Raw genomic sequence first — 13579 nt, forward strand, 5'->3', positions numbered from 1 at the left:
CTCATTTGTTTTCTTTAGTCGAGGCGTCAACCCAATAGTTACATTCAACTTACGTATTCTTTTTCCAAATAACGTCAAGATACACCCATTCACAAAAACATGTGTCACGTGCTCACTAAGACGGTTCTAAATCTTCTCGACAACATCACAATCTCTACCATGCTTCTCTATTGTATCGAAAATCAACACCTCAAACTTAAAATATCATTATAGACATGAATCATCGCTTTTCCAACATAATCCTAAACTTTCTCCAAAAAGCAAAGTCGCTAACATGCATCCTAAAATCACCAATACTTAATTTTACCATGCTCAAACAATATTTATACGTGCTCCAACAAAAAATACACAATAATATAGGCTCCATCAGGCCTTGCTCACCCCAATTTAAGAATCCGAACTGCTGCGATGCTTCCGGCATTCACCTCAAGCATTCAAACGATCATCAAATGGCAAAAATCGTGTAATGCCGCCACCACCAACGCATTTTAGCCGCTGTTATGAGGGGAAAAAACACGTCCCCAAGCTGAAATCCGATCAAACAGTGATAAGAGAATCAAAATAAGTGAAAATGAGGTTTAGGAGAGGGGTCTATCATTGGAAGAGGCCCACAGTAGTTTAAAAAGGGGCTGTGAGAGAGGGAAAGGTCATGGGCAGAGGGGTGAGAGTGCGTGAGAGAAGAGAGAGAGCAGGTGCGAGAGTGAGAAGGGGGTTGACGACGAGAGGATGAGATAGGACATGAGTTGTCGGCAGAGAGCCCGAATTAGGGAGGGAGACGGCAGAGAAGAGTCGGGATAGAGGGGAAGACGACAGAGAATAGCGGGGGAGAGAAAACAGAAGGGATAGAGAGAATGTGAGGGTTTACCGCAGCGCCGTCGCCCTTCACCTCTGCCAGTTCCTCAACCGCTGTCGCTACTGATCACTCTGTCGCTGCTGCCACTCTTTCTGCCTCCTGCTTCTCTCTGTCGTGCGAACCAGCGAGAGACGAAGAAGAGGGAGATGCCTGTGGAAGGCGAGGGAGAAGAGTTCCCTCACGCGATGGGCTCCCCACGCTGGTGGATTCAGGTCTGGGTCTGGATCCGATCCGGCCTACCTACAAAAACAATGAGTGTTACAGCCTTCTTCCTAAATAGATGTCAAATGCTTTTAAGCAAAGATTTGATGTCCAATTTCTAGATGATGGTTCTCCTATAATTGCTGGGAACATTTGGAAACTTAGGAATATGTTCCAGTAGCGGAGCTACAATGTGGCTGGTGTGGGCCAGTGCCCACCCAGTTCTTCAAAATTTTCATTGCAACGAAGCTAAACCCAGCTTCAGTCACATAAGAATTAAGATGCCAACACCAGACCCAAGTCACTGGCTCAAAATGCCTCTCAACTAAGAAAAGAAAAAAAAAAAAAAAAAGGCTCGGCCACTGTTGTTATCATATAATTGCTTCCCATTCAGCTGCGAATTGGACATGATCTAATTCGAGTATCAGACGAAGTTTCTCGCCGGCAGTCTAGCCTCTAATATTGACATAATCTCGTGGCCTCTAAATTTCAAGCCAAACTTCTGCAACCTTTTTTGACAAGAGAATAAAATCAAGTCAGAAAGTTCGCCGGATGATACTGCTAGGGCAACTTCATAGAGTCTCTTTGGGTCGTTATGCCTGCCAACCCATAGGTTTTCCAAGCTAAACTTTCATTTAATACAATGGTGGACCTTCCCCTTGAGAACAGTTGCCTTGTCATCTATCTAATTTTCTTTCTTTTCACCTATGACCGTCCTAGCCAGTCTCTTGCCTCCACCAAAATAGATAAATAAATAAATAAACAAATATTAGATTTTTCAAAATGAAAAAAAAATCTTACAAAGGGAAATTTTTTAGGCGCCCCTCCCAACTATTAAAATAAAAATCAATATAATTTTCAAACAAAAAATAATTATAAAGCAAAATCTTTTTGCCTCTCTCCACTATATATATATATATATATATATATATATATATATATATATATATATATATATATATATATATATATATATATATATATATATATATAATGAACCATAGACCGTTGGATGCATGAGTTTCTCTTCATTTCTTTTCGTTGCGCGTGTTACTCAAGTTTCTTTTTTATTTAGAGAACTTACATTTGACATTTCTGTCTCTATAATCTGACGAAAGTGCTAGATGCCTATTCTTTTTAAGCTTTTTCATGAATAAACATCAGATGTGGGCATATCTTTGTCACGATCTTGTTATAAATAAGGTTGAAAGCACAGTCAAGATTGAATAAATTGATGATATTTTTTCCTCTTATAGAAGAACTTTTTTCCCCTTTTTATAAAACTTGATTTTAGCATCAAAACTCATTATTGAAATAGTTTTTGGTGTTTGATGGTAAAATATGTTTCCCAATATAGTTTTAGGGTCAACAAAAGCAGCTTCTGTTTTTTCTCGTCATTGGAAGATTATAATTAACTTTGGAAGCCATGCTTGTTGACAGTCAGGAAAACAAAATGACGTACGATGAGAAGCCAAAATATCAGGCCGGGGTTTATGATAAAATTGGTGGGGCCCACAAGCAAAATTTCGCTTCTCCTCCCTTCTGTCGCGGGGCCCTTGGACAAATAAATTGGAACCAACTACATTGTTTACTTCTCCAAGCAACTAACTACGGGCCCTACTTATCTCCCCTTGGGAAAAATTATCACAAGTTAGGTATCTTTTGTAGCGTATTCAGAACGTTCTCTCATCGTTTCGTGAGGAATTTTGGGACCATTGGGTGCCAGCCAAACATACACACATGTCCAATTAGAGGTGAGGTAATAATTTATGATATTTCATATAGATGTTGCTGATAATTAAAAATTTAAATTTTGCTAAAACTTGCATTATAAATCATCGCCAATGTTAGATATATATATATATATATATATATATATATATATATATATATATATATATATATATATATATATATATATATATATATATATATATATATATATATATATATATAAAAGCAAATAAATGTTTGAAAGAAAAAATATGAACTAATACTAAATGATAAAATGACTCTTGATTAAATGGCTGAGTGATTCTAAAAAACCAGAGTCACCATAATTTTTTTATTTTATATAAACATACCTGAGGTTGCTTGGTCGCTTAAAGGCCATCTCCGCCCTGCCCCCCAAAAAGGAAAAGATTAAAGAGTGCAAGAGAGCAGAGAGAGACAAAGAGAAAAAAAAAAGCAAGTAGAAATTATAGGCTAATTAATGAGTAAAGTAATGAATGGGCAGATTGAATAATTTTGTTAGAGAGAGAGAAAAAAGCAGGCATAAATGTATTGACTAATTAATGAATAGACTAATTAATAAGCAGATTGAATAATTATATTAATCACTAATAAAATATGTTATGCGTAAAGTTTGTTATTTTCAAGTCTAACTACGAGTTACCGTTCAATTGTCGAGAAAGCAACCTTACACAACCGCCAAGTGAGTTAACCATATTGGGGTCACATCTAGATTAGTCTTTTCCAAACTATGCCGTAGAGTTAACAACGACCTGTGTACGTTTTCATGAATGTGTCATTAGATTATTTTGATTACACTATTTAATTAACGATTGCTTATCCATATTAATAATTTATTTTAATGAAATCCGATACATAATACCAATGCGCGGGTCGACGTCAGTGGCGGAAACACTTATAGGCATGTGTGGCCATTTGTCCACGCCAGCCCCATAAAAATCCTTTACTTTTATATTGCGTTTTACATTATTTGCTCATTTATATATAATAGTGCTCCTAAAACTATGAAAGTTTTTTGAATTAGTGCCCCCAACCCAGAATTCCAACTGTCCAACTGTGATGGTTATGGGTCTCCTTTGTCTTTTAAGGGGAGGAGTGTTTGATGAAAAGGAGGAAAAATAGTCGGAGCTGACACCTTATAATAGTAAAATATTTGGACATTATTTGTGCTTTATATATTTATTACCAAGTATTTGAGATCCGAGATTATCGAGAGTCGTATATGGGAATCTAAAATGTGGCTCTTTTCTCTTGCCGAAAACGGGTTTAATTACTGATTTATATTTTTATTTTCGTTGTTTGTTTTTAAAGGTTATCTTTTCAGCGCCCCTAATTTACAAAATGCCTAACGTTTTTAGATCTTTTTGGAGCGCCTTGTGTCCAATCACGGACCTACCGAATCTAACTTGATGATGAAGTGTAATTGGATTAGGAACGGTTTCCAAGTTGGACCGAATAACGGACCCAGATCCAAGTGGCATGAGACCCGACTTGTTACATGCAAATTGAGGTCCATGTGTCAGCACATGCATTCAAGTTTAATTTGGATTCAAATTCGTATTTGAATTGACGAAAACAGAAAACACATGCGAAGTTCCCATTGATTGTTGACCAAACTCTATGTTCATCACCAAACCCAAGTAGTCAATTTCAGTTTTAGGTCAATAATTTCATGCATATCTGATCCACTGACGTACCCAGAGTGGGTGTTGTTTGAACCGAAGCGGTGGCAAGTCCAGTTTACGGTTCACATGTGCCTTCTGTGGACCCTTCTGTGGGTCTGCATCTATAATGGTGGGTGGGGCGAACCCGATGGGTTATGGACCACACCTTGCAAAAGTACTTTGAATTTGAAGTTGAATGAAACGTATTTTGTGTTCAGATTTGAATTCAGATCTTGGTGACGTATAATCAATTGTCTAATCCAATACGCATCCAAAATAACTTCCATCTCGACCTATAAAAACAACATGCATTTGGATATGGATTTTGTTTCAGAATCCAAATTGCATGTGATTTCGAATATGGACTCACCATCCAAAGTAGAACCCAATTTAGTAAATCCTGATTCAACAAATGATAATAATGATAAATGAATTTGTTTCCAACAAGTCTCTTTGATGAGCCACCCATAGTGATTTCTTTCCAAAAATCGGAATACTTTTTTCTTACCTTTTCTCTCTTAATTTCAAAAAGAGACAAAAGGAAAGAGGAAGAACGGGACAAAGTTATTTATATAGCCCCACAATCAGCATGAACCCAAAATATATTTCCATAACAGTCCTTAATAAGATTCATATGAAATGATTTTTTATTTCACATGTGCACGACTTTGTTCTTTGCAGTTCAATTAAAGAAATTATAGTATGATACTTTTATTATTTTTATTACATATGGGATGTTCAGCATAGGAGGGGACAAATGACATTTAGGAACACTTACGTTGACACGTACAGGCTAAGGTGGGCAGCTGCCCCATCTTGACCCAGACGTTTTCAAGCACAAGGCTCAGTCCAAGGGCCATGCGTAAGGATGTTACGTAATTGCATATACTCGTTTACCAATATAATTTTATATCCACGTAGTCGGATCTGATAAAGAAGTCTGAATTTTATTGCTAATTAAATTCATATTCAATATGTAGTTTCATAACTGACTTCGAGGTTGATGTCCAATTAGATATGATAAAAATCCAACCCGAGTGCTTATAAAAGCCATATCTTGCACTAAACATACCTTAATTCAATTTCAAAAAATAGGGTTAGTGTCTCAACTTGAACCTGGATCTAATCAAGACCATCTGAACCAATATGATGGATGGATAAAAGAAAACAAAAGATGATGCACATTTCATCATCTAATATTAGTTCACACCTTTTTTTTGCTTTGTTTTTCTTTCGACCGAATTCATCTATTTTAGATGGATAACCCCAGTTAGATGGCTAGGTGACTCTGGATAGTCAAAGTCATTATTCACTCACTCTACACATATAATCTCTTATTGTGTTTATAGGCATTTTAGCTAAATTAAAATTATAATGACCCTGTTCAAAATAGATCCATGTATCTAATTTAAGTATTCCAATTCATTTTGTAGATTGTTAACTGAGACTCGAACTGGAAGTTATGAACCAAAGCATAAGCCACTTTAGCTTGGAAATGGGGACCCAAGGGGACTATGCTAAGGTTTCTAATGTAGAACAGCACTCAGAAACCATCAGCCTCCCCCCTTTGTCATCTCTACCACATCACTTGTTGAGCTTGTCACACACATCTAAGAAGGCTTTCCAAGAAGCAGGAAGACCCTAACCTTTTGTTTGCTTAGGACTTCCCATTTGGTTATGTATATTAGGCCCTTTGTAGATTCTCCAACACAATTGTATCTTATTGCATCTTTATGGCAATTGCAGGAGCCCTTGATGGTGAACTTCTAGAGGTAAAATCACTCATGAAGAAGATGATGTGCTTGGATTATTCTCCTAAATCTGAAATAATGTGCTGCTCAACTTCATCTATGAGTGACAAAGCTTTAGGTGGGCAAGGAAGATGTTGTCATACAAGAGGTGACATATGATGGGAGGCTAAGTTATGTATAAGGTGGAAATCGAACACCTCATTCCACAGAACTGCAGCAAGCATTGAGAAATAGGTAATGAAGGATAGCTAGAACAAAGTTAAGACACAAAGTGTTCATTTGGCAGCAGTAACACACTGTTGCATGACACATTTATTGCAGTGAGACCTGAAAATGTCCTATTTTTTTGTATGCATTCATAAGATAGTCACATTGTGTTACTTATGTCAAACAGCCCTTGTGGATCACATGACTTTTGCAACCAAAACATCGCTATACTCCTTTTGAAAAGGAGACGTGGTGGACAAGCAACTTTTCAATTCCGAATAGTGAACAAGGACCCCATCTTTCTGACTCCACTTTGAGAGAATTTGCGCATATTAACAGCACTCTAGCTAGAAACCAGGATTTGGCACTAAAATAATCTTATCATGCCTGCCTTTTACTGGCATTTATCGAACAAGGCATGGCCAAGTTGAAATTGACCTTGGCACTTATCGAGCCAATTCCTGTAAAACACATGGAAAGTGTCAAGAAGAAGTTGATGAGTTTACCTATGATACCACTTTGCATATTGGAGGGGCCCAGGTAGGGTGATGAAGGTGAACACTGGATATGTATCTTCCATGATGTGGGGTCAGGTGGAGCTATGGAAGTGTAGAACATACATTAACTATTGTACGATTGAGGCCCAAATAGGGCCTTGCAAGTAAAGAAAGGGGAAACAAAATGGTAGTGTGATACTTGAACAGCTTGAAGACATAGCCATCTAGATAGAAGATATTAAGGCATCCTCGATTGGTGACAAAGTGGCCATCTAGATTCCAGTTGTTGAATATATGGTTTATGACGTGGAATGTTAGATGTTTGGCATGTGTGTGGCAGCATAAATAGATCTTATAACGTGATTAAAATCATTGTGGAGTGAACATCATAATTTCTTTTAGTTTCTCTTTAGTGGTAAATACTTGTCAGATAGCCCTACAATTTGCCCATATAAAAACCCGTTTTAATTTATGACATGCAGTTCCTATTTGCACACCACATATCTATTGGATATCCTAAGAAAATGAGGATGGGATGAGAGATGGCTATAACTTATTGTTGAATCTATATACCTGATGACACCACATATCTATTGGATATCCTAAGAAAATGAGGATGGGATGAGAGATGGCTATAACTTATTGTTGAATCTATATACCTGATGGGTGACTTTTGGTGCAATAATAAATGGCATGCATATGATAGACATAATTCATTACCGATTGCTCATTATACTTTCAATAATATCATTTGCAATCAGAACATTAGATTGATCGAACTTGATGTTAGAAGTACCACTTAAAGTATTAAAGGGCACAGCAATAATATCAAATGTAGGTTTGACTAAGTAGTATTTAACTAGAGATGGTTTGAAAATGCTAATTTTAGATTTTCCCCTAAAGCTCCAACCAAAATTACCTTCAACCAAAACCTTATATCCACAATAAGAGATCGGCAAAGACATGCAAGGATCGAACTTTTCAAGTTCTTTCACTAGTGGTCTCTAAAAAAAATTGTTGACATGATAAGAAATAGGTGGAGTGTTTTACTTAGGTATGTAGAGCGATTAAAATTGTAAAATTAACTAGACCAACCTTGTCCTTATGTTATAGTTTCAAGAGGCCATCAACATCAAGAAATTTAGGTCTAATATTACATTGTATACTTTCATGTACAGTAGACATCCAAAGTTATAGTGAATCAATGGGTTACATGGGGTGATTTTCCTTCTAGGTTGATTCATGAGCAAATCTTTGTAGTGCATGAGTTGGCCAGTTGCATTGAGAAATATAATAGTGTGTCTGTGCTTTTGTAACTTGTTCAATCCAAAATGTCTAATGGGGTTAACCAACTTTTCTTCAAGCATATGTTAGCAAGTTTGGGCTTGGCATCTAACTAGATTGGTAAATTTATGGATAAAAATCATGCACGTGAGAAGCCTATGATCTGAGAACCTCTAAAAGACAATGAAAAATTATATATGTATGTAACTGTCATTTGGTGTCTAATCTGGTACTAAATTAACATAACTTAGTCACAGTGGATTCAGTAGACTTGTTTCCAAAAGCAAAAGTTGGCCTCTGGTTCATGTTCTGCATGCTCAACCGCTAGTTTTGCTCAATTTAATTATCATTTTTTTTCCAACAATAACTTGCCAAGTATCATATTTTTTCCAACAAGTACCTGTCAACTCAATTATCAGATTTTACCAAGTACCTGCTAGAGTTTTACTTGGTGGGGATACAAAATGGATCAGATTAACATTAATTTTTCCAGATGATCATACCTGCTCAGCAATGTTTTCGATATCACTCCCCAGCTTATGCAAGGCATCAGCATAAACATCAAGAATATTTAAGTTGCCAATTGCATTAGTAAGCATTCGGCCTTGGAGGTACTCCATGGATAAGTAGTAAGTTTGTTTTGGATCGACTTCGTGGAAACATAAATAAGTGTTCATTCCATCGCTGTAAAAGTCGAGAGCGACATCATTTATTTGAACAGGAAACTGCTTATCAGAAAATAACCAACCAAAGTTCAGATACAAAATGGGAAATAAATATTAGATGTTTGAAATCAATAATGATCTAAAATGCATGTCCAATTAAGAGAACAGAGATTTTGAAATAATTACTTTAATTAATGAATCACGAACACTTTCTGCAGTTGCATAGTAAGCTTGCTCTGGCTCAAACTTAAAAGGAGAAAAATGAGGGCTGTATTGGGAATGATATTTGATGTTCGCAGCCACCTCGGCTGACTCCTCTGACAAGGGATAAGCCATAGCCGGAACTTTTGCAGCACAATGAATTGGATCCCCATTAACCTCACTAGGTGCAGCCATTCTAATTTACTACCTTCAGGTTCACCGGAGCCTTAGAAAGAATTTGGAAGGAAAAACTGTCAGTGTTAGTATAAATCGTATCAGAACCACATCCAAATAACCATTTCAAATTCACCTTCTCCTATAAGCGTTATTAAAATAGTAAGACAATCAATCTCATTTAATTACAAAAAGTACAGCAGTCAGTCATTAATTCTGCCCATGCCAACTCAATTGTTCAAGCTCGTCGGGAAAAAAAAAATAAACAGCCAACTAAATGGAATGAAATAGATACGATAAAAAGTAGATACACGGTGTGGCACCATCTTCAGCTTTGGAACCAAATTTAAACTTTTTGAATGTAACGGGAGACTACACCAAGACTTTTAAATCAGAATTCATCGACCTAAATAAACCATCTTTACGTTAATACAATCAATCTCGACAGATAAATAACCTCCGAAAAAAGCACCACTCAGAGTTCAGACTAGCGAAATAAGGAAAAAACTCAAATTTAAAACATTCCAGAAACAGAACGTTCTAAAAAGACGCACGAACTCAGCATGAAACCAAGCAGCATTGCACGTAACACAGATAAGGGTGCATAGTTAACCAGACTAGGCCTTCAACCTTCCCCTTCGCAACAAAAATCTATTGTAGCGATAGTGCGAGTTTGCAGAAATGTGTTCAACTATAGAGCACGGGCAGTAGGCAACTGGCAATCTTCTTTTGGTAATAAAATACTTGGAGCATGTAGAATAGATTCTGATGAGAAAGCACGTAAACTTCTTCTCCATTTGGTAATTTCCTCTGTATAGGGGAAGCCACCCGAAACGTGGAGCGAGGGAAAGGAGAATAGATTCAGCAGGTCATCTGTATAAAGCACAAAATAAAACGCGGAAAATTTTACCTACTAAAACCTGGCCACTATAACTAAGTGCTACTGCCGATGACTTCAAGAGCTAAAAAAATAAACTACTGCCGCTAGAATCCGCAGAGTGAAGAGTCAAACTAGTTGATCAACCGACTCTACTAGACAACTAACATGTTCAGTCGTTGGATGCAGACTAATCCCTGACTGGCATGTATATATGTGATATATATATATATATATATATATATATTTATCTATATTTTCTGTGCGTATTAGATATATTTATTTATTTGTAGTCACCCAACTTGGACCAACTCTGACCTGTATCCGACTTCCCATGTTGACAATTCAACCTTTGTTATTGTCCCACAAACTCTATTAGAATGCATAAGTAAAAAATAATACGTTTAGTCACATTTTAGCATTCTCAAAAGCTGATTCTTGATCAATTTCTGTTCAGTCATATTTTATCACTCCAACAAATTTCTGTTTAATCACGCTTTAGAATTCTGATTTCTTTACTTAAATATAAAATTGTGAAAATATTTAGCATTTTGTTCAATCACATTTGGAAATAACGTTCCCTCAAAAATTGCTCTCTAGTCACGTTCTAGCATTTTGAAGAATTTGATTTTCTTTTCTTTTCAATTTTCAGTCATAGAAAAGGAGGAGGAGGAGGAGCTAGGAGCAGGATGAGCCTTTCATTATTGATTATTAAGAAATATGAACAATTTTTTTTCAACTTCAACTGCAACAAATTATGTATGAACTACGAATTATTTTGCATAATTCTATAGTCCGTGATTTCATATATATATATATATATATATATATATATATATATATATATATATATATATATATATATATATATAATGTATTCATTATTTCATTTATTCATCTAGTGTATGTCTACCTTGCCATATCAGAATACCATGTTTTTAAAAATTTACACGTCATACCCTCCAAAACTGTCCCAGCACCTAATAATTTAATCTGCGATGTTTTAGGAACAAGATTAGACAGTACCGTAACTATATGGAAATAGGCAAGGTTGAACACAAGAACTACTTAAGTTCCTTTTTCATTCCGTAGCATTTAACAAGAAGCTTTCAAGACTTTCCACTACTCATTCTTAAAAGTCACATATTCCCATCAGGCAGGCTACCATACATTTTAAGTTATTTAATTAAGCAAGTACTATGATTTTTTTTTACTTGAAGATAATATAATGAGAGACTATTTACCTCCTTCTCTTTCTGTTGTACCACAAAGAATAGGCACATTTGTTTGTATACCATGATTCATCTTTCTACAATTTTAGTGATGGCTTAAATATCTCTAAAACATCTACAGTAAATTTAAATTTTGGAACATGAAATGGAAGTTTATTGGAAGTGCCTCGGTGTCGAAAGTATGATATAGTTTTTTTGCTCTTATTATGTTCTTATTAGATCCCAACGGCAATTTGTGAGGTCCTTAATCCTCCTATTGCTATTGGATTCTTTATCATTTGAAATAATGTTTGATTTTTTATCAAAAAGTTGTTAGAAGTCAATAAAAAGTGGTCAAATTGAAATGTGCTTTGAGTAGTGCAAGAAGAATTTGTTTTGTTTCATCAAGATACTTTGTTTGTGGTCAGCTGCATTTTTATTTGTGTTTTCAAAAAACGAAAAAATGACGTACACTTTAGATTTTATGAATTAGTAAAACTAAAGACCTTGCTTTTCAAACCTTCGTAAAGATCATGCCCTCATGCAAAGGTTTTCCTGTACGTTTGAAAAATTATATTCTAGACAAGCAAATTAATTTATACGATTAGATTTGTCAAAAGTTTCTTGTGAATGTTGGAAAAACTCAACGGCCTTAAGAAAGCAAAATAAAGCAAATAAAAATATTATGCATATATAATTTCTAATTGTTTGTTAATTTTAAGGATGTCCTTGTTATATGTACTTGAAAGTCTGAATTTTCAATCTTTTAAAAGAATAGAGGGTGTTAAAGGACGATGGTTAAAACTTTGGTAGCTATCATTTGAATGACACATTGGAAAGATGATTTTTCAGAAAACCTGGTTTTGTAAAAATTATTTTTTAATATTGTTTGGGTGGGCAAGATAAAAACTGGTTTGGTACTTCTTTCCTCTCCCGCATGAGAAAAAACTTTAAAAAAAAAAAACCAGGTTTTTGAAAACAGCTGTTTTCAAGCCACTCAAACACGCCTCCAAAATGCCATTTTGAGCTTGCATCCAAACATGGCCATTTACTTTTTCAAAAAAAGTAATTTTAGATGTGGCACTCTGTGCAGAATTATTTTTAGAAAATGAATAAAAGGGTGAAACTCTCACCTGCAACCTTTATTGGAACTTCAACAATGTCACAGGGAAAATAATTTCATTTGTGAAAATGTCACTTAAAAACCATTAATTAAATTAGTCAAACAATTAATAATTACCACACATAGTTTTAACGTCTACGTAACCTACATATTTTCTGAACTTGTGTGTGCATGTAAATGCTAGATCTTAACTATTGCTAATTCTAATAATTTAACTTTTTAGTGTATTTTTCTTTTTTACCTCTCTTTGTTAAGTATGATTTAATGTGGTGAAATGAGTAGCTAGATGAACTAAAAGTAAGGTAGTTAGGATTGTGAAAACTAGAATTTTATGTTTTATATATATATATATATATATATATATATATATATATAGGTGCTAGACCTTATGTGATTGCCTCATGAAGAACCATCTCAACCATTGATTTTTTTCATATTGACAGTTGAAAAAAAAAAAAAAGAAGAATGAGGTAGAGTATTTTTGTTATTTATTACTAATTCACAACTTTTTCTTCTTTTTTTACGTCAATGTAGGAAGGTTGAGGAGGCTCCTTACTAGTTTAGCACCTAAGCTTACCAATTCATATCATGCATTAGACAAACTTTAGTTTATGGCTGACCTTTCCGTAAACCTGTATTTTTAAAGCTTTTTGAATAAATACATGAAATTTTAAAAAAAAATGATAAGAAGAAACTTTAGCCCTGGTAATGGATCCAACCAGTGGACATGGCTTGAGAAACAAAGACACCACTTGGCGGGTATTGCTAAAGAAAAAGTTTTGAAACTGAAAGTAAAGAGAGTTGTGATTTTAAACTAGGGGGCTTTGCTTGCGTTTTCTTATCGCACCATGGCAACTTCCTAGAGTTGGATACTAGAAGCTCAAAATGTCGAGTAAGTTAAAGAACAACATCCAGGGCCCAAATCTTAGATGTAGGGCCAAACACAAGCTAGCAACTAAATCTGCTCCTAGCACAAACTCTACTCATATGGGCGATGGCGAACATGGTCTTTAGATCTAGTTTTGCTGCCTCCTAGTGAACCCACCTGAACAAAGGAAATAATGGAGGAGTTTGTCTAAAATATATTTTTTCAAACGAACAGTAAAACCTCTAAAATAT

The 13579-nt window shown here is 35.3% G+C and overlaps 1 protein-coding gene across 1 annotated transcript; it reads right to left on the minus strand.

Annotated features, from left to right (window-relative positions):
• Positions 1 to 6809: 6809 nt before the first annotated feature.
• Positions 6810 to 9711, minus strand: LOC126410687 (alpha-glucan phosphorylase, H isozyme-like). Its single transcript, XM_050081239.1, has 4 exons — positions 9061 to 9711; positions 8713 to 8934; positions 7845 to 7929; positions 6810 to 6889 (listed from the first exon to the last, which is right to left on the minus strand). Exons 1-4 carry the CDS (start codon positions 9268 to 9270, stop codon positions 6810 to 6812), a joined length of 597 nt encoding a protein of 198 aa, XP_049937196.1. The 5' UTR covers positions 9271 to 9711.
• Positions 9712 to 13579: the final 3868 nt, after the last annotated feature.

The sequence above is a fragment of the Nymphaea colorata genome, chromosome 13, assembly GCF_008831285.2.
Source record: "Nymphaea colorata isolate Beijing-Zhang1983 chromosome 13, ASM883128v2, whole genome shotgun sequence".
NCBI lineage: Eukaryota > Viridiplantae > Streptophyta > Magnoliopsida > Nymphaeales > Nymphaeaceae > Nymphaea > Nymphaea colorata.

Coding starts and splice junctions, on each gene's coding strand:
- LOC126410687 (XM_050081239.1), bottom strand. CDS start 9,270: ATGGCTGCACCTAGTGAGGTTAATGGGGATCCAATTCATTGTGCTGCA. Junction 8,935..9,060: donor TTCGTGATTCATTAATTAAA/GTAATTATTTCA, acceptor TCTGATAAGCAG/TTTCCTGTTCAAATAAATGA. Junction 7,930..8,712: donor TCGAAAACATTGCTGAGCAG/GTATGATCATCT, acceptor AATTTTTTTTAG/AGACCACTAGTGAAAGAACT.